Source organism: Aspergillus fijiensis, assembly GCF_003184825.1.
Source record: "Aspergillus fijiensis CBS 313.89 unplaced genomic scaffold BO72scaffold_35, whole genome shotgun sequence".
In the NCBI taxonomy this organism is placed as follows: domain Eukaryota; kingdom Fungi; phylum Ascomycota; class Eurotiomycetes; order Eurotiales; family Aspergillaceae; genus Aspergillus; species Aspergillus fijiensis.
Genome location: NW_024469011.1, coordinates 308,183 through 331,693, shown reverse-complemented (window position 1 = coordinate 331,693; position 23,511 = coordinate 308,183). Strand labels below are relative to the sequence as shown.

Sequence of the window (23,511 nt, the reverse complement as noted above, 5' to 3'; positions counted from 1 at the left end):
AGAGGGGATTCCTCAAGGTGAGAGTCATCAAAAGTATCGTTGTCTTCCGGTTCTTCTTCGTTGTCATTCTCGTGCTCGGACTCTTCAGGTACTGGGCTCTTCATGACGGACAGAGAAGCTTTAAACGGAGTGGCGACCTTCTTCGCGGGACTTTGAAGGAGGGACGTGCTTTGTCTCAAGGGAGTGGCGGAAGGTTCCGGTTGAGATTGAGACATGAAGGACGCGCCAAACAGACCTTTCCTGGGCGAGGATTTCAGGGGGGAGTTGAGTCCCGGGGTAAAGTTGGGTTGAGACACCGATCCGGTACTGGTGCCAAAGAGATTGCCGCGTCGAGGGGTTTCCAGGGACGCTTTCTTCGGAGAGAGCCTGAGCGGAGAGTTGAGGGTGGGTGACAACGTGGGTTGCGACAAGGGCTGAATGTCACTGCGGAGAGTCAGACCACCACCTCGTCTGGGTGTTTCCCTCATTGTGAAATTGAATGGCGAAGGGGGTGGTCGGCGGGCGGGGCTCGACAGGAGAAGGTTATTATCGTTGAAGTCGACTGAACGTCGAGGACCGGGCAATGGGTCGCCATTTTCATCGAGGGACTTGCGAAAATGTCGTCCAGTGAGATTGATCTTCTTGACTGGGGAGCTGAGTCCGGTATTTTCTGATCCGTGTTTGGGAGGCGATTGAAGGATTGCTTTCATTTGATCTTTGTCCGCACTTAACTCGTCGTCCTCGCCATCCGAGCTGGCGTAGGAAGAAAGCCCTTTGGCGACCTGCGTCGCCTTCTTCGGCGACAGCGGCTTCGACGAGTCGTCCTTCTTCGCTGCCGCAGGCTTGCGGCCCCTACCGGAGGTGGCCGCGGGTTTCCGCACCGGCTTGGACGCAAGACCTCCCTGGCGCCCTGAGACGGTGGCGGCGCCCCTTCTCCTGCCAGCCGGCGGAGGAGACGGCTCATTCAATTCATCCGCATCCGAATCTGTGGGATCCTGGAACGTGACTGTCTTCTTCTTGGCCGGTCCGCGCAGCATGTTCGATCTCACGGACGAAGAGTGGGTGGTGATGTATACTTGCCTCGGGGCCTCTTGCGACGAGGAGAAGTCGATATCCGTGAACCCTTTGGCGTTCAATCGCGTATTTTCCTTCAATTCGTCGACCACCTTCGGCTTCGCAGCCGCAGTGCCCTTTGGTCGACCTCGGGTCTTGGGCGCAGCAGCAGCAGCAGCAGCAGCCTTGTCCGCCTCCTTGGCGACGGCGACGGCGGGCTTCGCCTTCGGCCTTCCAGCGCGCTTCTTCGGTACCACTTCCGACTGAGCCAGCTCGTCGTCGTTGTCACTGTCCGATTCCGCCGCCGCCGGCGTCGCGACCACCGGGGTCTTTCGCGTGCGCGGGACTACGGCACTGGCCCCCGCCTTCGCTGCGGGCGGCCTCCCTTTAGGCTTCGACGTGGCCGTTCCTTTCCCCCTACGACTCCCGGCGAACATATCGATCTCATCGTCCGTCGTCGCATCCGCATCCTCCTCCTCGACGGGTCGCTTGGTGGTGGCGGCGGTGGTCGTCGTGACTGACGCGGTCCGGACGCCTCGCTTCCTGGCCTCCGTGGCGGAGCTAGGTGCCTTGGCCTTCGTGGTCTTCGGCGCGGTTCTGCTGCTGGCCGCCGTCGTCGTCGCGGTCGCGGTTGTCGTTCCCTTGGTGCGGGTGCGCGTTGCCCGCTTGGGCGGGGACTGTGGGATGATTGCTGCGCGAGCCATGCTGTCTGTTATTCGCGCCTTCACGCGTCGAAGATCCGAAGGGGTTGAGGTCGGTGGTTGTTGGTTCCTCCCGCTCACTCTGTTGCTGTTTTTCGTTGCGTCAAATGTGTCGCGCGCGGGGAGGGAGGGAGCCGGGTTAGTGTCGACGAATTCACTCTGCTCTCATTGTGTGACTGCTCGTAGTGACAAAATCAATGGCCACTATGTCAGATTGCCCTCGAAGTCCGATATGTAAGATGGTCGTAGCAAGCAGGGCAGGGGGGGGGGGCGAAGGGCGTTGGGTGTTGAATGGGTTAAGGTTGTGGTGGAATAAGCTTGCAGCTTTCGGCGGCGAGCGAGCGTTGGGCGTTTCGTCAGAGTTCGAGCTTGGGTGGAAGCAACCAACCAAGCCTGCCCGCCGCCGCGTGTTGTCGACCTTGCTTGTTTGGGAAGTCGAGGGGCTGGTTGCCCCTGACAACGCGGCACGTGATGTCAGCCAATCCGCATCGATCATCTACAGAGATCTATTCAGAGTACGGAGCACAAGATATCCAAGCCATACATTGCATGCATGTATGCACAATACTGCTATCAAGAACTTTTACTGTGCTTAGTACTGTTCGAAAAGACTTATATGATCAAGAAACCACCAAAGCCACGGCTTCATAGGAATTACCCAGAAAAGTTTACAGCAAAGCGCCCGCAGTCACTGTTGCCGCCAAGGCACCAAGAAATACAGCACGCGACACAATAGCGCCTTCACTGCTGAACACAACAGCTGGCTTATACTCGCCCGGTGTGGTGGAGTTCGTCGTGCCGTTCCAACAATATCTGTCAAAGCACCGGTTACAGATATCCGGGACGCTGGTGTTGGTGCGTTCGAGCGATCGACTCAGAATCGCGCACCCCACACACGTCGACCAATCCGCGTCACGGCTGTTGTTGCCCATTGTCGCAACGTCGTACCCATTCTGGATGATCTGATCTCTCTGCGACTCTTCGTATTCCGGTTTGAAGGTGGAAACGTTCGAGTAAGACACATATGGGTAATTGGGAAGGTAGACAATCAGTGGCGCTGGTCCTGTCAGATTCGACGAGTTGCAGCCAAAAAAGGTCGGCCGCGTATTGAGGCCCAGGTTGACGAAGGTATTCTGGTCTGGAACCGCCGGGAAAGCTGTTCCATTTCCGATGCCCGTGGAGTTCAAGCTCCGTTCGTAGGTAGCAACCATAGCAGTACCATTCGGCCAATTATTGTCAGTGTCAGCAGACGAATCCACCGCGATGATGACATCAACATGGCGCTCAGGCTGAATCAGTGGATGCAGTGGGATATTTTGGAGGTCTTCACCACCATCGACTAGGTCGAGCATGGTTTCATTTGCAGCTGGCGACGAGTTGTTGGCCCAATGGTAGAAAGGATTTGGTGTGTAGAGCGCGATGTCGTAGTTTTCTTGTCCAATGTCCTCCAAAATGCTCGTAAAAGCCGATTTCAAGAAGTCCGGGAGAGCTGTAGAGTTAATCTGTAAGAGGAACTGATTAAAAAGACTCGATGAAGTCCCCATCACAAAGCCCGCGTTGTCAAATCCCCTAACACAGCTTTCATTCTGAGGAAGAGACCCAGCTACAAAACGAGACCCTAGATACTCAATAGGCGCAAATCCGTAGACGGTAGGGTCGAAGGTGCCAAATTCCCAGGGATTGAATTCGTAAACGGTAGCATTGCTACTCACAAGTAGCTCATCCGGATATCGACCGTCAGCAACCAGTATCGGTATTGGCATCTCGGCCTTCTTGAAGGAATCGGTCAGAGCGATTGACGACCAGGTGTAGTCGATCCCCCCATTGGAAGCATTGATCAGCTGATAAGAAAGGGCACGCCCCCTAGCACATCACGGTCAGCGACTCTCGAATCTTAGCCTGAGGGCAATGTACACTCACCAATAATCGGTGATGGAAGTGTTGAAACCTGCACGCGATTTGCCCTGCACAGCATCATAGATATCCCTATAGTAAGAGGCAGAGTCAAATAGCTGAATGCCATTTCCCTCTGGTCCCTCGAAAATGGAATTCTGGAACTGCCAGATGTCGCCGTCGTCGTACGTCTGCAAATGGGAAATGGTACTGAAGTTATTCATATAAACCGAACCAACCAACCAGCCGCCGCCGCTCAAGCCAGCCAGGTATGTTGCCGACTGCAGCAAGCCACCAAGTTGACCATCACTCGTGGAGTTGTTCGTCCTGCTATCGAATGCCTTGATGGCCCCTGCACCGTTCATCAGGGCTCGATAGCCGCCTCCAGATACCGCAATCCCGATATTGGGCAGGTTCGAGGTGTTTCCGGAGACTCGGTCGATATATTCCGTTGCGTTGAAGTCTGCAATGGTGACATGGCCGAAGAAGTCTTTCAGGGCCGATTCGGTCTTTCCCCGGCGAGTCTTGAGCCACGAGGTCTCGTTCGAGGAGAGAGTCGAGGCACTGCGCACTGTAGGCCGAGTAGCCGAACAACTCACATTGTCCGGGGTGTAGCCGTCGGGGGCGTTGGGTAGCGCGCGCTGTAGCATTTTATGTTTGCGGGCCCCATCTTCTGCGCTAGTTGTCGCGCCTGTTCAAATAATCAGCCAGAAAAGAGGATAGTCATGGAAGGGCATCGACGTACCGAACAGCGAGCCCGCTAAAATGAGAAACGTAGCTGTGATTTTCATATTGACTATCACCGTCAAGCCGCCTGCCATCAACAGCTGCAGAGCTCGTGTGAAAGAGGTCGAATTCGCTGCAATGCCAGACCCCGATATATATCAAAGGGCTGAGCTGCCGTTGGGCAGGATGTCTTGGGTGTTGACGAAGCCCGAGGTCAGCCAAGTATTTGTATTCACCGATTCACCGATGAACATGGGGGGTTCCGGCACAGCTGGCAGGCAGGCTGAAGAGTCACGGCTGCTCATTGGTGTGTCTAGAATTGGAACGCCGCACGGTACTAATGAAAGTGCTATACTAGGTAGTGGACGCACTCGTCCGTGGCTGAGCTCGAGCAGCTACGAGCCATGGTTCCTGGTGAAGCAAAAGCTACTCGGGGTCAATGGACGTTTGTGGTTCGGACAGCGGCAGACAGCTTCTGGGCTTGGGTCAGAGGAGCCCCCCCTCATCACTGGCAATTAGGCAGGCGCATTTTGACTTGATGTGGCTCTAATTCTGTGAAAAAGAGCCTTTTGACGAAGATTTCAATAAATAATATCGTAATGCATAGGTGGCCGATCAACCTTGAAGGGAAGACCCTGGATCGGCAAGCGATGGCGGATGCCGGCGGGCAGCCTTGTTGGAGGGCTGACTGACACTGACACTGGCACTGGCTGACTGACGGCTCGGGTAGGTTGACGCAATCCCGCCCCCCAGAAACTTCAGGCCAACCCCGGCATTCCTCCGCCTGCGCTTCGTGTTCGACTGCTTTCATCCCGAGTCTACTTCTCGCGTTACCTTTCCGAGTATGGGTAACCCCCCCCGCCCCGAACAAAGCCACTTCTGCATTGCTCACAAGCATATCTAATATGAGATCATCATAATACATTAACATCTCTCCTCAGGTACTCGAAAAGCCCAGCTAAGCTACCCTTCATCCGTCCCACAAGCCATGACTGGCCTCGCAGTTCAATCTCCACCACCGCTCAATCAATCCCTTCGATACATGATATCCGTCCTCATCGTGTACTTGACCCCACGTATCACAGGATCCCCGCCATGCAGCAAATCATTCTGCTGAAACACCAGCACCGACCCCGTCCGGGGAAAGATGCGAAGATGGCGCTCCTTCTCCTCGAACCGAGGCAGAAAGGAGGTCGCACCGCCCAGCAGAGATCCCTTCGTGTCCAAGTTCACAACGCCCTCGCCTTTTTCCAGGCGCTTCATCTCCCGCGTCAGTTCCGCGCGATCCTGCTCCCCATCCCCATTCAAATAGAGGTGCACCGTGTAGTACGAGGTCTCGCGCCCGTCCGGCGTCCGGTAGTGTCCATCCCAGTGCGGTCGGAAGTATTCACCCCCTTCGTATTTCAGAAAGCGCAGTCGCTCGTTGAGACGGGTGAGTCGGTAGACGGCGTTGCGACCGGCCAGGCCTGTCACCCGGGGCTGGTTGTCGATCACCTCGATGCCCCCCAGCTCCTGTAAGAAGGGCCGCAGCCGGGCCAGCAGCTTGTCGGCCAATTCAGGCGAGTCGTAGATGATCCGCCCGCAGTTGCGGGTGTCCACTGCGAGCGCCTGTTTGCCGTTCCCCAGGTTGATCATGGCGCGCTCCCAGGTGGGTTCGGCCGTGGCGGCGGCGGTCCGGTCCCCGGGCTTCGTTGACGGGACGGTGCTGGCCTCGGCTAGACGAAGAAGCTCGTCACATTCCTCCTTGGTGAATGCATTGTCAATGACTGCAGCGCAAAGGTCCTTGTATTCAGGCAGCGGTGGGTCGGACTGGGTAAAGTCGATGCGGTGGCATTGAGCGTCGGCCGGGGGTTGGGCGGGGAGAAATTCCGCCTTTGTTCGCCGAGCCATAACGAGTTCGGCACAGAATCTCTTTGGTGGTACTTTGGAGGACCTCGAGGTATAAATCTAGAATATATAGAGTCGATTGAAGGAAGTTTTTAAAGTCTAGGGGTAAGGGATAGAGTCATCTTGAAGAATGACCCTCAAAGGAGGCTTAAAAAGTTAGCCCTGTTCGGGACCCCGACTCAGCCTCGTGAGCAGGCAGCGAAGGAAGTCATACAATACAGTGGGGGCTGAGCCTTGACCAGGCCAGAATCATGGCCTCCTGCAGAAGGAAGCACTGCAACTCTGAGTGTTCAAGCCCATAACACACACACAACTAGCAACAAAGACAATTAACACGTTCATTTGTCCTGCTCAGCTAATTTCAAGATCCATGATGTCCAGTGCCTTAACAACAATGCTTGGCACTCAAAACCGGACTTTCTTCTTCCGCCCTACTACACGACTCATCTTTATCCCATGAACTCCAAATCTCATAGCACTGCCTTCTTATGGGGTTGCCAGTGCTGGAGATAAGACTGTACGTAAAACTTCAAAAACAATAGCATCAGGAACAGAACAAACCCGCATCCAAGGCACAACGCATAAGCCTCACTACTATCTCTAACGCATCTTACTGTCTTCATGTCCCGAGACTGCTGTACTTTGGAGCCCCGTGGCGTTATGTTGAAAGGGGTATTTGGCGATTGATCATGTCGCTCAAAAGGAGGACCAGAAAAGGGAACATCATATTCCACAAGGACGGACGACAAGCCTAATAGGCTACCGACGAAGAATTGCATGATTTGAAGCAAGGTCAATGAAGCTTTGGTCGAGTGGTGAACGAGGATGCGCAACGCAGTCATGCTGTAGTATGTATACTGTGCGTCTTCATATTAGCATATATGGCAGGATAGCATAATTATCCGACGTAACAGTACTGACCATCACGGTGTGCACAGCCGAGTTGAATAGTGTGGCGATTATCGAGGCCGAATTGATAAATCGTACTCCCATGCAGCCCCAGAAGATGACGCCAGCATGGTGATATATGTGCAGGGCTGAAGCCTGGCGCCCTTTAGCAAGAATGATCACGGTGTCGAGTGGCTCATATAGCTTTGACAGATAGAACAGCCAGACGATCAACTTCAACCTCGGTGCATATGATTCGTGCCCCGGGAACTGACCCCCATGGCAGACAATGTCTGCCGCCCGGCTCATATGCAATTTATCTTGCGTGTCCGGCCATGCGGAAGACAATGTTTTCAGCATAGCGGCGAATGTCCAGGCCGAGAAAGCCGTCAGAATCAGATTGTGTAGTATCACTAAGTTAGAGAAGACCTTTGTGCGACTGATTGCCCACGATCTCCGTTCTCTCGCATTGATCTTATTGCAATACATGACGACCGATATGTACAAGACGCTTATTGTTGTTGAGGTCCGCAGGTCCGTAGAGAATGTGTACAAGGATGGAGAAAGCTGATATCTTCCGAAGCGGAGTGCTGATTCGGGAAAAGGAAGGGAGTGGCTTGAGCCAAAAGCATCGGAATACTCGAATAAGGTGAAGGGTGGTCGTGTAAGTCGAAGGAATCGCGGTTTCAGCATGGCAGCTGACAGTGCAAGAGACTTTCAACAGTGAACGAAGAGCGAGCGTGCTGGTCTGGGTGACGATTGAGAGCCACTTGATGCGCAGACCGCATGCACCGAAGTCGGAGCTTGTTGATGATGGGATCGCTCATCCTGTATCGGAAGCAACCTTCTGTGCTTGGAAGACAGGACCCTTGCAGAGCTTATGAACTGCTGTCGGGTCATTAAGGCAAGGCCTCAATCGCATTCTGGGGGAGAATCAGGGATTGTTGTTGGGAGTTGAAGTCCGCCCGAACCGGAAACCGACCCCGGACTTTGAACTGAATGTCCATCTCATACCTTGGCAAGGCTTCAGCTGACTGCCCATTCTTTACTACAGTGCCTTGGGAACAGAGCCATAGTTTGAAACTTACAGCTCTCTACTATATTTATAAGTTCATTCCCTCAACTATGATCCCGCTACGGCGAAAGCTTGCATATGGCAAGCCAATACTCCCAAGACCCGGCATGGCGCATAAAAGATGGTCTTTCCAAGGTGATAGATGGTACGTTCTCTTGAAGACAGGGACTGTTAAAGCTCGGCTAGCACTTGAACACGAAATTAGATTGAAGATCTCCCCTGACTTGTTCCGCACCTATCATTGGGTAGCTCGAGGGCAGTTTCAAGGACATAGACATTGAATTCTAAAGAGCTCCATCGGGATAGACATCGATTTCGTCCTACCGTACTTGAGCGATAAACTAGGTATGAACCAACGATCGTCAACTATGGCTTATACTAGCAAATCGGAACATTCAATGTCCATAGGTGTCGCTGGCATACCACAGAGCCCCCTCATTTGCTGTGTCGAGGCGGTACAAACAAGAGCAAAGTCCGGTGAAATAACTCCTCCAGCGGCTGTGCCACATCAGGTCAGAACAGGGTGGTGATTTTGGGCAGTAATCAATCCTCGGAGCTGATAGATTGTTTTTATTGCAGAGCTTCAGCCAATTTTGAGGACGATGAGTGACAGCTCTCAGAGCATGATCGAAAGCATTTCTTCCAGTTCCTCGATGACCATCAACTTTTGAATTTGTCCTCTGTCGCAATTATTGCAGTAGGAATTATGGAAGAAATCAACACATTGCCTGATGACAATCAGAAAGAACATGTCACTAGAGAGCCGATGACTAGACGAAACTGGTACCAACGTCTAGACTGGTGGGGAATCATTTTTACAATGGTCGTTCCTCTCTATGGCCTGTACCAAGTCCGGAGGATCCCTCTACACCCGAAGACATTCATTTTTGCGGTAGTATTCGGCCATTTTTCGGGATTCAGCATCACTGCCGGTAGGTAACACACATTCCACATCATTGCTTGATTCACCATTAATGAGACTGCGTGAAACATGCTAGGTTATCATCGACTCTGGGCCCATGCATCCTACCGTGCTACCACACCACTGAAAGTATTCCTCGCCATATTAGGGAGCAGTGCCGGTCAGGGCCCGATCGAATGGTGGGTGCGCAGTCACCGTACGCATCACCGATACACCGACACTGCCAAGGATCCATACTCTGCCCACAAGGGTCTTCTTTACTCCCACATGGGATGGATCCTGTTTAGGAGAGACGCCAGGATCTACCACGGGATAGACATGTCTGATATTAACAATGACCTTGTGGTCCGGTGGCAACGTCGCTACTACGGCGGCATCTTGCTGGCCATGGTGTTCTTGTTCCCAACCGCGGTCTGTGGCCTCGGCTGGGGCGATTGGAAAGGCGGCTTTGTCAATGCCGGTATCGTCCGCATGTTTGCAGTTCAACAGGCTACGTTCTGCGTAAACTCCCTAGCCCACTGGATGGGGGATCAACCATTTAATGACAGGAACTCTCCCCGCGATCACCTGGTCACGGCTATCATCACGCTTGGAGAAGGATACCACAATTACCACCATGAATTTCCCACGGACTACCGCAATGGAGCGGACCGGTGGCAGTGGGATCCAACTAAGTGGGTGATCTGGTTATGGGAGCAGATGGGTCTTGCATACGACCTGAAACGTTTTTCTACACATGATGTGGACAAGTGCCGTCTGCGACAGGCGCAGACGAACCAAGCGTCGCCCTCGGACTGGCGCGTTCCATTGGAGGGCTTGCCAAGTCTCTCATGGAAGGACTACATAGTGCAAGCCAGAGACGGGAGGCGGGCACTGATTGCTATCGATGGGGTGGTCCATGATGTTTCGAGCTTTATGCCTGACCACCCTGGAGGCAGTCAGTTACTCGAGGATGCCATCGGTAAAGATGCCACTGAACTGTTTACTGGAGGAGTACACCTGCATTCCAGGCTAGCTCATAATAAGCTTGCTACCTTGAGAGTAGCCATTGCTCGTGAGGTACCATGATTAACAAGCAGATGGCATAGTTGGAACAAACCAGGTGAGCCCAATAGTTTCAGGAGTCTTGAGAGCCTTTCATTACCTGGAGAATTTTGCTACCGCAACGTTCACCCAGCTGGCTCAAATATTGTTATCTTTCCTTATTGAATGCGTCTGAGCCTCTTGCCTCAAATGCATGTGTGGTGGTACTAGCTCGCCTATTCTGGCCGGTGTACGATCATGTACAAGAAACAAGATTGAGTTGCCCTCTACTCAGAGATCCATAGATGCTTTGGACAGAACCAGTGTTCGGTAGTGTAGGGCGTGCCGCCAAGCTGGACCCACAGGGCGTGCCACCGATGACCCACAGGGCGTGCCGCTTCAATGTCACCCCCAGGGCGTGCAGACACGCCTTACTCAAGACATACTGATAACTAACTAATGGACAGTGAAGATGAATGCCAGTGGAGATACGACCAGCATGTATATATATGCATTGAAAGGGGACTGAGCAGCAGAAAGAGCCATTGTGCTGCGAGTCACCGCTTAAAACCTTCTCCATCACCATCACCATCACCATCACCATCACCATCACCGCCATGGGTTCCTCTCAACCGCTCGACGCCTCGCGCCTGATCTACACCTTCACAGCCGCTCCACGCGAGGTCCCAGACGCCCAAACCCTGAGCAGCACCCGCAAGACAATATGCACCGACCACATGATCACTGCATCCTGGAACGCCGAGAGCGGCTGGTCCGCGCCGGAACTGAAGCCCTACGGCCCTCTGAGCCTTGAACCCAGCGCCTCGTGCCTGCACTACGCCTACGAATGCTTCGAGGGCCTCAAGGCCTACCGTGGCCACGACGGAATGCTGCGGATGTTCCGCACCGACCGCAACACCCGCCGCCTGCTGATGTCCGCCCAACGCATCTCCCTTCCCGAATTCGACCCCGACGAGCTCGAGAAACTCATCTATACATTACTCTCCGTCGACGGGACCAAATGGCTTCCCCGAGACCGCACGGGATCCTTTCTGTACGTGCGCCCGACCATCATCGGGACGGACTCACAGCTCGGCGTCGCGCGGCCGACGGAGGCCCTCCTCTACATCATTGTCGGCTACATGGCTCGCCTGGACACCCCGGCCGGCGGGAAACGCCTACTCACCAATCCGGACGACACGGTGCGCTCCTGGGTCGGCGGGTTCGGGTATGCGAAAGTGGGCGCCAACTATGGGCCGGCCGTGCTGGCGACCCAGGAGGCCTTCCGGCAGGGATACCATCAGATCCTGTGGCTGTATGGGCCGGACGGGTCCTGCACGGAGGCCGGCGGGAGTAACTTCTTTGTGGTTTGGCAGCGTCGGGAGGATGGGAAGAAGGAGCTTGTCACGGCCCCGTTGGATGATCGGCTGATCCTGGATGGGGTCACCCGCCGCAGTTGCCTGGAATTGGTGAGAGAGCGACTGAAGGGCGAGGTGGAGGTCTCGGAGCGGAAGTTCACCATCGGGGATCTTCTGGAGGCGGCGGCGGAGAACCGTCTCTTGGAGTCGTTTGCTGCTGGTACCGCGGTAAGTCTTTTGCTCTGTGTTTATACCTCTGGATGGGGCATTCTGATCATTCTGTTAGTGGTTCATTACTCCTATCTCGTTGATTCACCACCGTCAACAAGGCATCCATATCCCAACTGGGCCGGATGGAACACCGGGGGAAATTACGGGCAAGCTCAAGGGATGGTTGGAGGATATGATGTATGGGCGGGTAGAGCATGAATGGGCAAGAGTAGTGGCTGAGAGGGGGGAGAATATCGAATAAGTAGAGGTCACTTGTGAAGTTCAAAGTTTGTTTTAACTTATAATAGATTAGGTAGTAGACAGATACAACACACTCAGCGGGATCCCAGCGAGGGCTTCCTCGTCGAAGGAGCAGATATCGCATCCAGGAAATTGATCGACGGGCAGCTGCAACCTTCATACCACCTGTGCTATTGTCGGCGAGGCTCCCGAGGGAAGTGAAGCACCCAGAGAGCCATTGAAGGCGAAGATGGTGCCTGCTAGGACAATGTGATTCTTTCGGAGCTGTGTAGATGGACATGTCAGGACGCGCATGAGGTTGAATACTGAGAGTGTTTGTGAAATCTTACTTCACTAAAGTCCACAGCCTTCCTCACAGGCCACACTTGCCCTGATGGTATTTGGCCTCTGCAATCTCAATCACCTGCGAGAGCATCACGGCGTCTGACAGTCTGACAAAGGGCTGCGATGATGCCTCAGTCGCTTGACCGTAGTTCTTGTAAGAGAAGTCCTTCTTCTACGGACAGCGCAAAATACCTGATTAGGATATAACTAGTACCTACCAGTAATTTATATGGATATTGCATAGCGTGTTTCACGCCCTACGGAAGATGAGTCTATAGTTTCAGTGATTCCGCCGGGAGTGGGCCCTGGCACGCCCTTTTTCCATCGCACGCGTGCCCTACATGACCTCGATAGACCCACAAATCCCCGAATTGGAACAGGTGCCAGTGGCAGTGAGTGTAGTATAGTGTTCCACTCCAGACTGCCAGTATCTATCTAGTCAATACAATTGATTACTTTCCTGCCGCTTCTTTTCGAGGAAGTGGCCATTTAGATGCCGGGGCCAATGCCGCCTACTCCGTCCAACGTTTGTGATCCGCTACGCGCGCCCGCCCTAACGATTAAGACGGTAATGCGAGTTGTCGGACGAGAGAGGATTGCTTACTGAGTGACTTCGAAGATTCGAAGAAGATGATTTGTGCTTTGCTACCCAGTGTACATACAGTAGGTACTTTTCATATGGAGGAAGTCTCGCTCTATGCCCTGAGTTGGTGTCGAATGCATATGATAGTACGCATTCGCCGGCTAATATGGCTATGTGACCTACTCTCCCGTAAATAGAGAGTATTTGAACAGTAGATGTGTAATGTACTATCCTTATAATGAAGAGGCAGTAAGATATCAGATTTCTTGCTGATGATTTCTGGAACCCTTGATGTTATTGACGAACTGGTGTTATTGCAAGTCCCGAGCGGAAGATTACCAAAACCCTTAAATTTTTGGCTACTATTATAAGAGTACTGAAGGATTGGTACTTAAGTTAGAACCTGGACTTTTAGACAGTAATGTGCTGGTCAACGCTGTAAGCATAATCCTATGACGTAGTGATAGTGACACGTGCAACGACGTGTCACCGCACCATCTGGCGTATGAGTATTTCACATTGAGTGCCAACAACCTGAAAGTAAATGAAAATGACGCCAGTGAGCGAAGCGACAGTTGGGAAAAATCCAGGGACCCTGCATTGAAAGGGACCTGCGTGGAGCCAAGCCATCCAATGAACCGGTCGGTGGCGGTGGAGCTCCCGATCCCCGATGCTGTGACGTCACCTGTCACTCTTTCCCCCATCCATGAGTTGATCGCCTTTAATTCTCCAGCTTGTCGCCCCTCGATCAGTTTCCTCTTTCCTGTCCATCTCAGGCCTTTAAGAATTTCCGGCTGAACGACACTGGGTGCTTGGAACTATGAGGGTGTCGATCATTGCGCGTCAGGCCCTTGTGCAGGCCACTCTTCTCTCAATTGCCTCCGCTATCCCCGCTCCAACGGCTTTCCCCAACACCAACAACAACGACAACAGTGCCGCTGCCGCCCCGCCAGACCCGGTCATCACCCCTTCACCCGTCGAGTACAACCCTTCTCCAGTCGTACCGGTCGCACGTCGGAATATCTTGAGTGATGTTGATTCGGACATCAACAGTGTCCTCTCAGGGCTTGGGTCGGACCTTCCCTCGTGGGTTGCGTCAGGGGTGCCCAACTTCTTCCAGGGGTTCCCCACGGGAGATGCTGTCGTGAGCTCTCTCGGCCTGAACAGTGCTCAATTGGCAGCACTTCCCACCAATGTCTTGAACATCGACCCCTACGCCAATTGGACCAGCTCCGGCTGGAACGTCCGCTTCCACGGGAACGTTTACAAGCAGCCAAACACCTCCGTCTCCGACCTGAACAAGCTGGCTAATGTCTTTCTCGGGAACACAAGTATTGAGGATCTGCCGGAGTCCCAGCAGGCCCAAGCACGCAATTTGACAGCCGAGATTCTGGTGGTTCAGCAGCCGCACGTTGCCGTGAACACCATCCATCTCGAGCCGGCACCGAGTCAGGGAGCCAGCGGAGAGCCCGGGGGCGGCGGCGCATCCAACACCACCGGCGGTACGCAAGACTTGACTCTTCCGTACAACACAACTGTAGAAGGCGATTTCGATGTCTTCGTGCCGATTGACAGCAACGGCCTGACCGCGGGGAATGAAACCTCGGCAATCCAGAGACTCAACACTTACGTGAAGGGCGCATCGATCGGAAACAGTACCGCATACCTGGTGCCACCCAAGGGTCTTACCATCGTGTCTGACATTGACGACATCCTCCGGGTCACCAAGATCTATGAACCGGAACAAGGCTTGCTCAACTCGTTCGCGCGTCCTTTCACGCCGTGGGAGAACATGCCCGACCTTTACCGCAACTGGTCCATTAACATCCCGGACATGCACTTCCACTACCTGGTAAGTTCGGTATTTATTATCTGCACGTCTTGGATACTAATTGCCACAGACTACCACCCCCGAGCAAGTGACCAGAAACTACATGCAGTTCATCTACACCCATTACCCTGGCGGCTCCTTCGACACACGTCCCCTTAATTTCAGCGACGTCTCGGCCACCCTGTCGATCCGCAAGTTCCTGCTGAAGAAGGTCTTCGAAACCTTCCCCGAGCGCAAGTTCATCCTGATCGCGGATACCAGCAATAGCGATGTCATGCGGGACTACCCCGAGATGGTGACCGATTTCCCCGGACAAGTTCAATGTATCTGGCTCCGCAACACCTCCGCCACCGACTCGGGCGACAAGTTCCCGTACGACACGTCCGGGTTCAAGAACCTGAACCAATCGCAGTACATGTTCTTCCTGCATCCGAACGACCTCACCAACCTGGATGTCGCGAATGGCCAATGCTACAACCAGTCCATTGCGCAGAACCTGACCTTCAGCTACCAGGGACTGCCCTTTGGGCTTGGGGATGACCCCACCTCGATCAATGGGTCCGCGAACGGCACCGAAGAGAATGCAGCTAGCGGACTCTCGACGAGGGGGGCCGCTAGTGCGCAGAGCCTGCTGGCCTTGGTCGCGGCGATGTTCACGGCCACATTCATGTTCTTGTAGAGTCATGTCGATACGAATCATGTTATAATGTCCTGTACATTTCATACACCTCATATAATGAATTGGGATAGATTTTACTTCGAGTCTTTACTTACCTCCAGTCCCTGGAAAGAAAGAGTCGCATCCTTAAGGCGAGGTATCCGCGTCAGTTCCTGCTGTCCCTTCCGTTGCGCTATTATAGCACCAGACAATACACCTGCATTGACATTGCTATTGTGCGTTGGCAGTCCTGGTGGGAAACACGTCACCTTCTCGCACTGTACGATAGGGAGATGGTAGAGGAGCTTCTAAATGGATCCCCGGGATGGAAAGACGAGATCTCGCTTCTTTCCTGCACCTCAGAATTGAGTGAGTAATCTCCTTCCTGGTCACACGTACTGCCCGTACCGTACATCTGGCCAAGGGGGGGGGGGTCTTCGCCGGCTGCAGGGCACGGACCACCCGTTGCTATTCTCGGCGGGCTTGTCCAGAACCTGGGGAGGATTTCGCAAACTCCAACGGTGAGAATAATTTTTTTCCTGTTCACGGGATCAGGTACGTATGTACGGTATCGGGGGCGACAGTCCGGGAATTGGAGCCAGCGAAGGAAGGTGAGAATATTGCTACAGTACTGCAATTGATGAATCAAGATTGGGTCCGAAGGTTCCGAGGGGGGATTATGCTGGGCCCGGGTTCCCCAGATGGGAAAAAGAGGAATGTACCGGTAGCTGAGTAGTAAGTTAGTTAACAAGTATGATAGCTTATTTTTATTGATGATTTGAAAGCACAAAGCTCATCCAATTCCAACCCCTCCCCTCCCCGCCGCGTTATGCGTTCTGTTAAATAGTCTGGGGAAAGCGGGTCCCCGGGCTGGGTCACCTGCGCACGCCCCATGGTTGGGGGTTCCGCTTTATTCGGCTGGCCGATTCGGATCTACGCAATATCTTCTTCCTGTTTTGTTTTTGGGGGTGTGAGATATATACTGTGTACACTGTGGATTTGGATGAGTGGTTCATTCGAATATTCTGGAGTGGATGGTATAGTACACCACTTCGTTATTTATATCAATTAGTCCAGGCACACCGAGCCGCTATTGGGCTACAGTCCGCTGCAGCCAAACAATCCAGGTCCAGTCCCCAGGTCCCAGGTACAGTACAGGGTCTCATGTGTATGTCAATAAGGGCTTGGCTGCCGTGGAATGTGAACACCTACTCATACTACAGGCAAAATCAACTTTACAGGGGTGAAATACAGGAATAATTGGCTGGAAGGGATCTGAAGAAGGAACCCCGTGACCAGCTGGCAGGAAGATATTCGCCCGAAATAGCCATGCCATGCCAGACGCCGACAGAACCCTCGAAACTGATTGAATTCGAGCTTCCAGAACCGCCCAGCCCCAGTACTTACCTACCTACCCTCGTGACCATTCCAAGGGTGCTTCGTTTCCGTATAGCCCGGCCTTGCCTCCTCCCCCGGGTTTCCGGATTCGGTAACCCGAGATATCCACTGTGTTGTACAGCTCTACTCCGTACTTTATACACTTTGTCTGGGACTTGCTCTTGGGGTAACTGGGACTATTTTATGGATATTGTACCAAAGTCGTCATTCCTATCCGGTTGAGCTGCTGCTTTTTGGGATGGTGACTTTGGCTTGGCGGAGGCTACGCGGAGAGTATGGCCACCTCCGGGAGAAGAAACAAGAGTCTGGCGGCAAGTTCGTTACTTCATCATGATTCAACACCATCCATGTGGGCATTGACTAGCTGTTCTTATCAATCAACCCGTCAGTCTTGTATCCTGCGGCCCCCTGTTCGTACTAAGTTACTATGTGAATTATAGTTCCTGTAGAATGGAACCTGGAATGGTACCTCTGTCTCGTGTACGGTAGTGCTTCATCTCACAGATCGGAAATGGCTGCCATGCTTCACACTTGCCACGACTGCTGGACTGGGCCCAAATCCGATCACGCATTGCATTCCCCGGGTCTGGACCGCGGGCCACAGCTCCCCTCGCTGCCATTACTATTTCTCCGGATTCTGCTTTGTCCTCATGACTTCCTTCCCCCTCCCCCATTGCCAGGACTACTAGGCCCCGGGTATTGTCCTGCTTTCCTATTGAGGCAACTCCTGGAGTCATTGTGTGAATTATTTAAGAAGCTTCGGCGCCCATCACCTTCCAGTCCCCAACCCATCAACCTTGTCGTCTGCGTGAATCACCCGAGCTTTCAGCAAACTACGACGCCTCTACAAAGTTATTCCTGTCTCTCCCTCTCCCAGACAGTTCACGTACACTACACAATGTCCCTGTCCCTTGAGACCACCGACGTCGCTCCCGCTCCGGTCCCTGTCCCGGTGCAAGATGGCCCAGCTCTCGGCTCCAAATCGCGGATGCCCGAGTTCAGCCTGGCTGGGAAGGTGGTCTGTGTCTCCGGAGCCGCCCGCGGATTGGGGTTGACGCAGGCCGAAGCTCTGCTCGAAGCCGGGGCCAAGGTGTATGCGCTTGACCGTCTTGAGGAACCCGTGAGTTTGCACTACGAAAATAACCAGCTGTCAATCTGACCTGAGACCCTCCAGTCCCCCGAGTTCGCCATCATCCAGAAACGCGCGCAAGAGGAACTGGGAACAGAGTTACACTACCGTCGCATTGACGTGCGCGACACGGAGCTGCTAAACACCGCCATCGAGGCTATCGCCAACACGGAGTGCCGGATGGATGGACTGGTCGCCGCCGCGGGAATCCAGCAGGAGACCTCTGCATTGGAGTACACGGCCGAGGACTCGAACCGGATGTTCGAGGTGAACGTTACAGGGGTGTTCATGACCGCGCAGGCCGTCGCGAAGCAGATGATTCGCTTTGGGAACGGCGGCAGCATTGCACTGATTGCCAGTATGAGTGGTACAATCGCCAATCGGGTATGTGCCTGTTCGACGTGACTTCTCCCAGTTTCCCCGCTTTTTTTCTTCTGTGGGGTGGGGAAGACCGCGCCACCCAGTCTCCCCCCCTTGTCATCTTGACATCACGTACGTTCCCGCGCTGACTGTTCTGGAAAGGGTCTCATCTGTCCCGCGTACAATGCCAGCAAGGCGGCTGTGATCCAGCTGGGTCGCAACCTCGCCATGGAGTGGGGGCAGTACAACATCCGGGTCAACACGATTTCCCCGGGATATATCGTGACGGCGATGGTGGAGCAGCTGTTTGTGCAGTTCCCCGAGCGTCGTGAGGAGTGGCCGAAGCACAACATGCTGGGCCGACTGTCCACGCCCAACGAATACCGGGGCGCGGCGGTCTTCCTCCTCAGCGACGCCAGCAGCTTCATGACGGGCAGCGATCTGCGCATCGACGGCGGTCACGCTGCGTGGTAGATGTCTGTTCTTGTTGCCTGTTTTCTATGTGTTTCGTGTTGCTGTGTCGCATGGCGTCCATCTGTAAGAGCGAAGCGTTGATTGATGGGGATAATTGTTTACATTGACGCACAACATCTAAAAGGGGGGAAACTAAAAATCTCTCATTTTCCTGTTCAGCGTCACTGGTGTCTGGGTTATTCAACTTTAGATCATTGCAGGGATGTATCTAGTATGACTACATATGTACACAGTGGTCTGACCATAATCTAATGAAGGCTGATCATTTTGATCTGGGGATTATTCATGTATCGTGTTCGCAATTGAGCTCTTGGCTCTTGGGTTATCCCTTTCTAGAGGACCATGCTTACTACCTACTACTTGTACTGTAGATCAACCCACCCACTTAGCGTCCGATCTGGCATGTCAGCCTGGATGCCGGTGCACATGACCCACCCACCTTATCCATTGGCACATCATCTGCCAGATTCTCTAGTACCCGACCTGGTAGATAACAGGCCAAGCCAACCACTGCAAACCAGATGGGAGAAGAGTGGTTCCCCTTCCATCTGGGGAAATAAACTCTGTGCCCCGCACCCGCACTCAGCCTACACATCACTTTTGCCCCCTACCCCGTTATCCCTCCTCACGGGTTGGATTTTGAGCATACTCCAGTCAGGGAGGATGACATCAGCCCCGTATCATCGACGTCACGGAGGATCACCTATAACCGGTAAGATATTTAATATAGTCTATAAGTACCTAGTGTAGGCCGACCCTTCCAGGATGTGTTCGATTCTGGAGAACACAGTGGTCAGTTGGGTTATTCGAAATATAGTAGAATGCGAGCTAGTCAGTTGGTTCAGTGCAGTGTGACCAGACACCAAGGGGATCTCAATCGGTGAATACCGGCGCAACACTGCCCGCTAAGCCCATTCGAGTATATACTGTTAGCACTGTACCCAGCGTCACCCACAGATACTAGAAGTGTTCTCTCCGGTTAAAGCCACCCTCGTTCGTGTTCGTGGCTTCGACCACTTCCCAGACACGGATTTACCCGATGGGGGGTTATTGTCTAGCCCTGTGTATGCACGAATGCATCAACCCCAGATCGAATGTTCCGAGCATATGCGTTAGTGGAAAGGAGTCGGATTGGTGGTGGGTGGTATGTCCAACTCCTTCCATTATGCACGCTGCTGTACATACAACAAGGTCCTCACGTGGATGTGGTATCTATATATCTTTCGGTCTACGCGTGCTGGCTCGTGGGGATCACCTGCGGGTCTGACCGACTAGGTGGAAATCCGTGGAGCGAGGAAGGACACTAGCATGCGGCTGTGGCTGGTTGGGGTCGGTCTTGCAATCCAACTTGAATCCTTTTTGTGTTGTTGATATGGGACCCCGGACATCAGGTATAGCTCTCTGGTCGGGTGCGTATGGTAAGTAGTAACTTGATTTCCAGTGTGTGTGATCGTTAGGGCTCAGGTGATGCGATCGAGTCTGCGGTGGGAATCAATCAAGGTTATCACCCCATGATTACCCAGTCGTAGATTCACAGGGTGTTGTAGGTACAATATACAATGTACTGTACCGGTATAGAAGAGGGCGGGCCTGCGAATCACCAGTAGTTGTGCAGCCTTCGCCTCGAACCCGAGTCTACATCAAATCATCCACGAAACTTCTGGCAATAAGCATAAATGCGCGGACTCTTACTCTCGGAAAAGCCCCAGACGGGAGCTACCATGCCAGGAAGATCCAGATGCTGGGATACCCTCCAACCCCAGTAAAAAGTTGATCATATTCAACGGATCAGTGGATGCAAGGAGCTGTCTAATCCGTTGTCATAATCACTCACTAGGAACAAAAGGAGGAGCAAATGACATCAACAATCCTCGATGGTCTAACGGTCATGATTTCCGCTTGTCAATCTCAGCCCGAGAACAAGCGCGGGAGACCTGGGTTCGACTCCCAGTCGGGGAGATTCCTTTTTTATTTTCCCCCCCTTCCCCCGTGGCTCGGGGTACCTGCTGCGGGAAATATGAGTGTCTTGCTGCGTCTTGAATTGGGGGTGGGGTGTAATTCGAATGTGCAGAGCAGGCATCTACATGCGATGAACTACGTTCTGGATTGGAGCAGCAGCAGCAGCAGCAGTAGCAGCAGGGTTGACCTTCGGCTGCTCCGCTTGCGTACTGCGAACTATGGCCAAAATGCTGTGAGACTCAACTTCGAATTTTCATGATAATAGACAGTGTTCGATTACGTCGCTAAGTATGTAAGCCACCCCCGTATGACAGCTGTCCTTCGTCTCTAAAGGTCTGAGGATAATTGAGCATCAAGGGAGACACTCAGACGTGCCGAACATGTGCTGCATAGCAATGACCTGCACAATATTTTCGCTCAACATGAATGCCACCAGTAATGCACCATGCTGCACTCACAACCCTAAACCTGCAGCTTGAATTCTGATGTACTTTGACTTTCCCTGGGGATTTGGGGAGATTGGTTAATGCGGGGAGTATGATTTGAATAATACAGCTCTATCTGCTTCGTCAGATGTAGCTTTAGTAAGCAGACTAACATAGATGCGCAGAAGGATAACCGGATCCTTCAGAGACTTTTGATACTTGGCTAAATTTTGACTATTTGTTCACGACCCAGGGTCTGAAGCAGCTCAACTTTGTGGATTCAATTGAATCATATCAGGAACCCACCAATCCCACCCACGCTTCGCGGTCCAGATCCCGCTAGATTTTCTCCACTTCTTGCTATCGTCTTGGCAAAGACAACACCCCCCAACCGAACCAGGCAACACTGCGCTGCCTGGGAAGTTAATAGACTCTAGACTTACTCCCTCGGTACACTAGCTATCACAATCCTCTACATATATGGAGCCCGCATCTCTCCATACGTAGCAGTCTCTAGATTTTCCACGCCGTGATCCATCTACCATCCAACTACAATCTTCCATTGGAAGGCCAGAATGCCCTCCCTCCTCCACCTCCCCAACGAGATCCACCTGCACATCCTCTCCCACCTCCACCATGACTGCCGCGCCCTCGCTCTAACCTGCCGCACCTTCCACCGCCTCTGCGACCTCCCCACCCGCAAGAAGTTCCGGCGCGTCCGCGTGCAGCCGGGCAAGAACCTCGACCGCGCGTTCGATCTCCTACTGGCGATCCTCCGGCGGCCGAGTCTGGGCCGGTACGTGCGCCACATTGAGTACCAGGGGGCGGTGGAGGCGCACGTGCCGTACGAGGAGCAGCTAGGGGAGCGGGAGGCGGAGCTGCAGCAGGAAACCGGGATGATGGGGCTGCTGTGGGCGGCGGTGCGGCGGGCAATTGGGGTGGACGAGAGCAATGCAGACGAACACAGAACGAAACTGGCGGCGCAGGTCATGAACATGCTGATGCAGTCGTCCGAGCAGCGGGCGAACGGGAAGTGGAATTATACGTGAGTTTCCTGGTCTTCTCCGCAAGCAAGCAAGAATAAGGTGGGGCTGACGATGGGTCCAGGTATCGAGGTATGCACGGGATCTTTGCGGTTCAGGCGGTGGCGGCGCTGCTCGTCTCGGTGGCCCCGGACCTGGAGTCCATGGCGCTCGTGCAGCCCTTCTTCAATTACACGGGGTTCTATCACACGGAAGGGCGGTTCGCGAACCAGAACCGCGTGGCGTTTCCGCTGGACTACATCCTGCGCCGGGCGAACGGCGAGAGGGATGCGACGCCATTCCTGCGCCGGCTGCGCCACGTCTACTTCATCAATGCGGGCCGCGGGTGGATGGACGACGAGCGCTTCTACACGAGCATGGACTTCCTCGGGATGTTCGCCCTCGTCGACCGGCTTCCGGCCATCGAGACCGTCGGCACTGATGCCCTGTGCACGGACGAGAATGGCAAGCCCGGGCTCGAGCCGAATTCGTCCAACATCAGCCGGATCCGCATCAACCATTCGGCCGTCGACACGATGTATCTCGCGTCGGTGATCTGTGCGTGCAAAAGTCTCAGGGAGCTTCAGTTTTCCCTGGGAGGAAGGGCCTCCTCGGACGGAAGCAGCTCGATGCAGAACCCCAAGACTTTCCTCCAGACGCTTCTCTTGCACAGGGAGACATTAGAGGTTCTTGATGTGGATTTCGAGGCCAACATAAGTGAGTTCTGGAATGATGACGATGAGGACACGGAGCCGGATTTTGATACATACGGCGGACGGTCAGAGGCGCATCATAGCTGGACGGGTGCGCCGCCGGACGAGCTGTGGGACCAGAAGGGCTCGTTGCGGAATTTCACTTCCCTGACCCATGTGAGCCTGGGACTCAAGACTCTGCTATACATGGCTAGAGGGGTTGACTCAGCCAGATCGTCAGACTTCAAGCTGGCCGATCACCTGCCGCCTAATCTGGAGTATCTGCTTATCCGGGGCTACGAAAGAGGTCTTCGCAAGGATCACGACGAGCATATCGATGGCTTACTGTCCTTGAAAGAGAGCGAAGGTTCCAAGCTGCGAGAGATCAGGGGCATTGACGAGTTGATCCCGCACGCCGAGGACGTTGATGAACCCGACGATGAGTCGGCTGCGTTGTGGGAGTGGGAGGAAGAGGAATGGTCAGAGGACGAGTGAGGGAATTCGCGTGTAGAGGTGTATGTAGCCCTCTCTCTCCTGATAAACAGTGGCTGCAGATATCGGGCCGATGGCAGCTCCACCCCATACTCTTCTGTTTCTAACCGAAGGGCGCAGTTCGGTTGCACCCGACCGCCCGCCCAATCATCAAGCTTCATCTTATCATCTTATCCGCATCGCAACAC

At 53.7% G+C, this 23,511-nt stretch overlaps 8 protein-coding genes and 1 non-coding gene across 9 annotated transcripts; 6 read left to right on the top strand and 3 right to left on the bottom strand.

The window, feature by feature from the left end:
• Positions 1-2,401: 2,401 nt before the first annotated feature.
• On the bottom strand, positions 2,402-4,417 carry BO72DRAFT_469956 (lysophospholipase family protein; the record flags this gene model as incomplete). The annotated part of the gene is made up of 3 exons (XM_040946989.1): positions 2,402-3,596; positions 3,654-4,317; positions 4,372-4,417. The coding sequence occupies 3 exons, from the start codon at positions 4,415-4,417 to the stop codon at positions 2,402-2,404; spliced, it is 1,905 nt and encodes a 634-aa protein (XP_040799698.1).
• A 495-nt stretch (positions 4,418-4,912) lies between these two features.
• On the bottom strand, positions 4,913-6,707 carry BO72DRAFT_165886 (uncharacterized protein). The gene is made up of 2 exons (XM_040939346.1): positions 6,454-6,707; positions 4,913-6,386 (listed from the first exon to the last, which is right to left on the bottom strand). Exon 2 carries the CDS (start codon positions 6,240-6,242, stop codon positions 5,379-5,381), a length of 864 nt encoding a protein of 287 aa, XP_040799697.1. The 5' UTR covers positions 6,243-6,386; positions 6,454-6,707; the 3' UTR covers positions 4,913-5,378.
• A 2-nt stretch (positions 6,708-6,709) lies between these two features.
• BO72DRAFT_381862 (elongation of very long chain fatty acids protein) lies at positions 6,710-7,820 on the bottom strand (the record flags this gene model as incomplete). The annotated part of the gene is made up of 2 exons (XM_040941446.1): positions 6,710-7,104; positions 7,157-7,820. 2 exons carry the CDS (start codon positions 7,818-7,820, stop codon positions 6,710-6,712), a joined length of 1,059 nt encoding a protein of 352 aa, XP_040799696.1.
• Positions 7,821-8,605: 785 nt separating this feature from the next.
• Positions 8,606-10,237, top strand: BO72DRAFT_432810 (acyl-CoA desaturase). Its single transcript, XM_040943178.1, has 3 exons — positions 8,606-8,714; positions 8,782-9,134; positions 9,201-10,237. The coding sequence occupies exons 2-3, from the start codon at positions 8,909-8,911 to the stop codon at positions 10,190-10,192; spliced, it is 1,218 nt and encodes a 405-aa protein (XP_040799695.1). The 5' UTR covers positions 8,606-8,714; positions 8,782-8,908; the 3' UTR covers positions 10,193-10,237.
• A 338-nt stretch (positions 10,238-10,575) lies between these two features.
• BO72DRAFT_407897 (branched-chain amino acid aminotransferase) lies at positions 10,576-12,264 on the top strand. Its single transcript, XM_040942368.1, has 2 exons — positions 10,576-11,733; positions 11,792-12,264. The coding sequence occupies exons 1-2, from the start codon at positions 10,765-10,767 to the stop codon at positions 11,975-11,977; spliced, it is 1,155 nt and encodes a 384-aa protein (XP_040799694.1). The 5' UTR covers positions 10,576-10,764; the 3' UTR covers positions 11,978-12,264.
• A 1,344-nt stretch (positions 12,265-13,608) lies between these two features.
• Positions 13,609-15,515, top strand: BO72DRAFT_165856 (phosphatidate phosphatase App1 family protein). Its single transcript, XM_040939345.1, has 2 exons — positions 13,609-14,735; positions 14,785-15,515. The coding sequence occupies exons 1-2, from the start codon at positions 13,704-13,706 to the stop codon at positions 15,391-15,393; spliced, it is 1,641 nt and encodes a 546-aa protein (XP_040799693.1). The 5' UTR covers positions 13,609-13,703; the 3' UTR covers positions 15,394-15,515.
• A 1,946-nt stretch (positions 15,516-17,461) lies between these two features.
• BO72DRAFT_407890 (putative short chain dehydrogenase) lies at positions 17,462-19,007 on the top strand. Its single transcript, XM_040942367.1, has 3 exons — positions 17,462-17,890; positions 17,945-18,283; positions 18,422-19,007. The coding sequence occupies exons 1-3, from the start codon at positions 17,669-17,671 to the stop codon at positions 18,731-18,733; spliced, it is 873 nt and encodes a 290-aa protein (XP_040799692.1). The 5' UTR covers positions 17,462-17,668; the 3' UTR covers positions 18,734-19,007.
• Positions 19,008-20,601: 1,594 nt separating this feature from the next.
• BO72DRAFT_t178 lies at positions 20,602-20,692 on the top strand. The gene has a single exon. It is a non-coding gene; the product is annotated as a tRNA-Asp (tRNA).
• An 884-nt stretch (positions 20,693-21,576) lies between these two features.
• On the top strand, positions 21,577-23,428 carry BO72DRAFT_165804 (uncharacterized protein). Its single transcript, XM_040939343.1, has 2 exons — positions 21,577-22,162; positions 22,225-23,428. Exons 1-2 carry the CDS (start codon positions 21,693-21,695, stop codon positions 23,324-23,326), a joined length of 1,572 nt encoding a protein of 523 aa, XP_040799691.1. The 5' UTR covers positions 21,577-21,692; the 3' UTR covers positions 23,327-23,428.
• The last annotated feature ends 83 nt before the right edge of the window (positions 23,429-23,511 follow it).

What these genes read in the sequence shown, in the direction of transcription:
- BO72DRAFT_165886 (XM_040939346.1), bottom strand. Translation starts at nt 6,242, where the DNA reads ATGGCTCGGCGAACAAAGGCGGAATTTCTCCCCGCCCAACCCCCGGCC.
- BO72DRAFT_432810 (XM_040943178.1), top strand. Translation starts at nt 8,909, where the DNA reads ATGGAAGAAATCAACACATTGCCTGATGACAATCAGAAAGAACATGTC. An exon ending in GGGATTCAGCATCACTGCCG is followed by an intron (nt 9,135 to 9,200) that starts GTAGGTAACACA and finishes GAAACATGCTAG; the next exon opens with GTTATCATCGACTCTGGGCC.
- BO72DRAFT_165856 (XM_040939345.1), top strand. Translation starts at nt 13,704, where the DNA reads ATGAGGGTGTCGATCATTGCGCGTCAGGCCCTTGTGCAGGCCACTCTT. An exon ending in ACATGCACTTCCACTACCTG is followed by an intron (nt 14,736 to 14,784) that starts GTAAGTTCGGTA and finishes TAATTGCCACAG; the next exon opens with ACTACCACCCCCGAGCAAGT.
- BO72DRAFT_407897 (XM_040942368.1), top strand. Translation starts at nt 10,765, where the DNA reads ATGGGTTCCTCTCAACCGCTCGACGCCTCGCGCCTGATCTACACCTTC. An exon ending in CGTTTGCTGCTGGTACCGCG is followed by an intron (nt 11,734 to 11,791) that starts GTAAGTCTTTTG and finishes TCATTCTGTTAG; the next exon opens with TGGTTCATTACTCCTATCTC.
- BO72DRAFT_407890 (XM_040942367.1), top strand. Translation starts at nt 17,669, where the DNA reads ATGTCCCTGTCCCTTGAGACCACCGACGTCGCTCCCGCTCCGGTCCCT. An exon ending in TTGACCGTCTTGAGGAACCC is followed by an intron (nt 17,891 to 17,944) that starts GTGAGTTTGCAC and finishes GAGACCCTCCAG; the next exon opens with TCCCCCGAGTTCGCCATCAT. An exon ending in GTGGTACAATCGCCAATCGG is followed by an intron (nt 18,284 to 18,421) that starts GTATGTGCCTGT and finishes TGTTCTGGAAAG; the next exon opens with GGTCTCATCTGTCCCGCGTA.
- BO72DRAFT_165804 (XM_040939343.1), top strand. Translation starts at nt 21,693, where the DNA reads ATGCCCTCCCTCCTCCACCTCCCCAACGAGATCCACCTGCACATCCTC. An exon ending in AACGGGAAGTGGAATTATAC is followed by an intron (nt 22,163 to 22,224) that starts GTGAGTTTCCTG and finishes CGATGGGTCCAG; the next exon opens with GTATCGAGGTATGCACGGGA.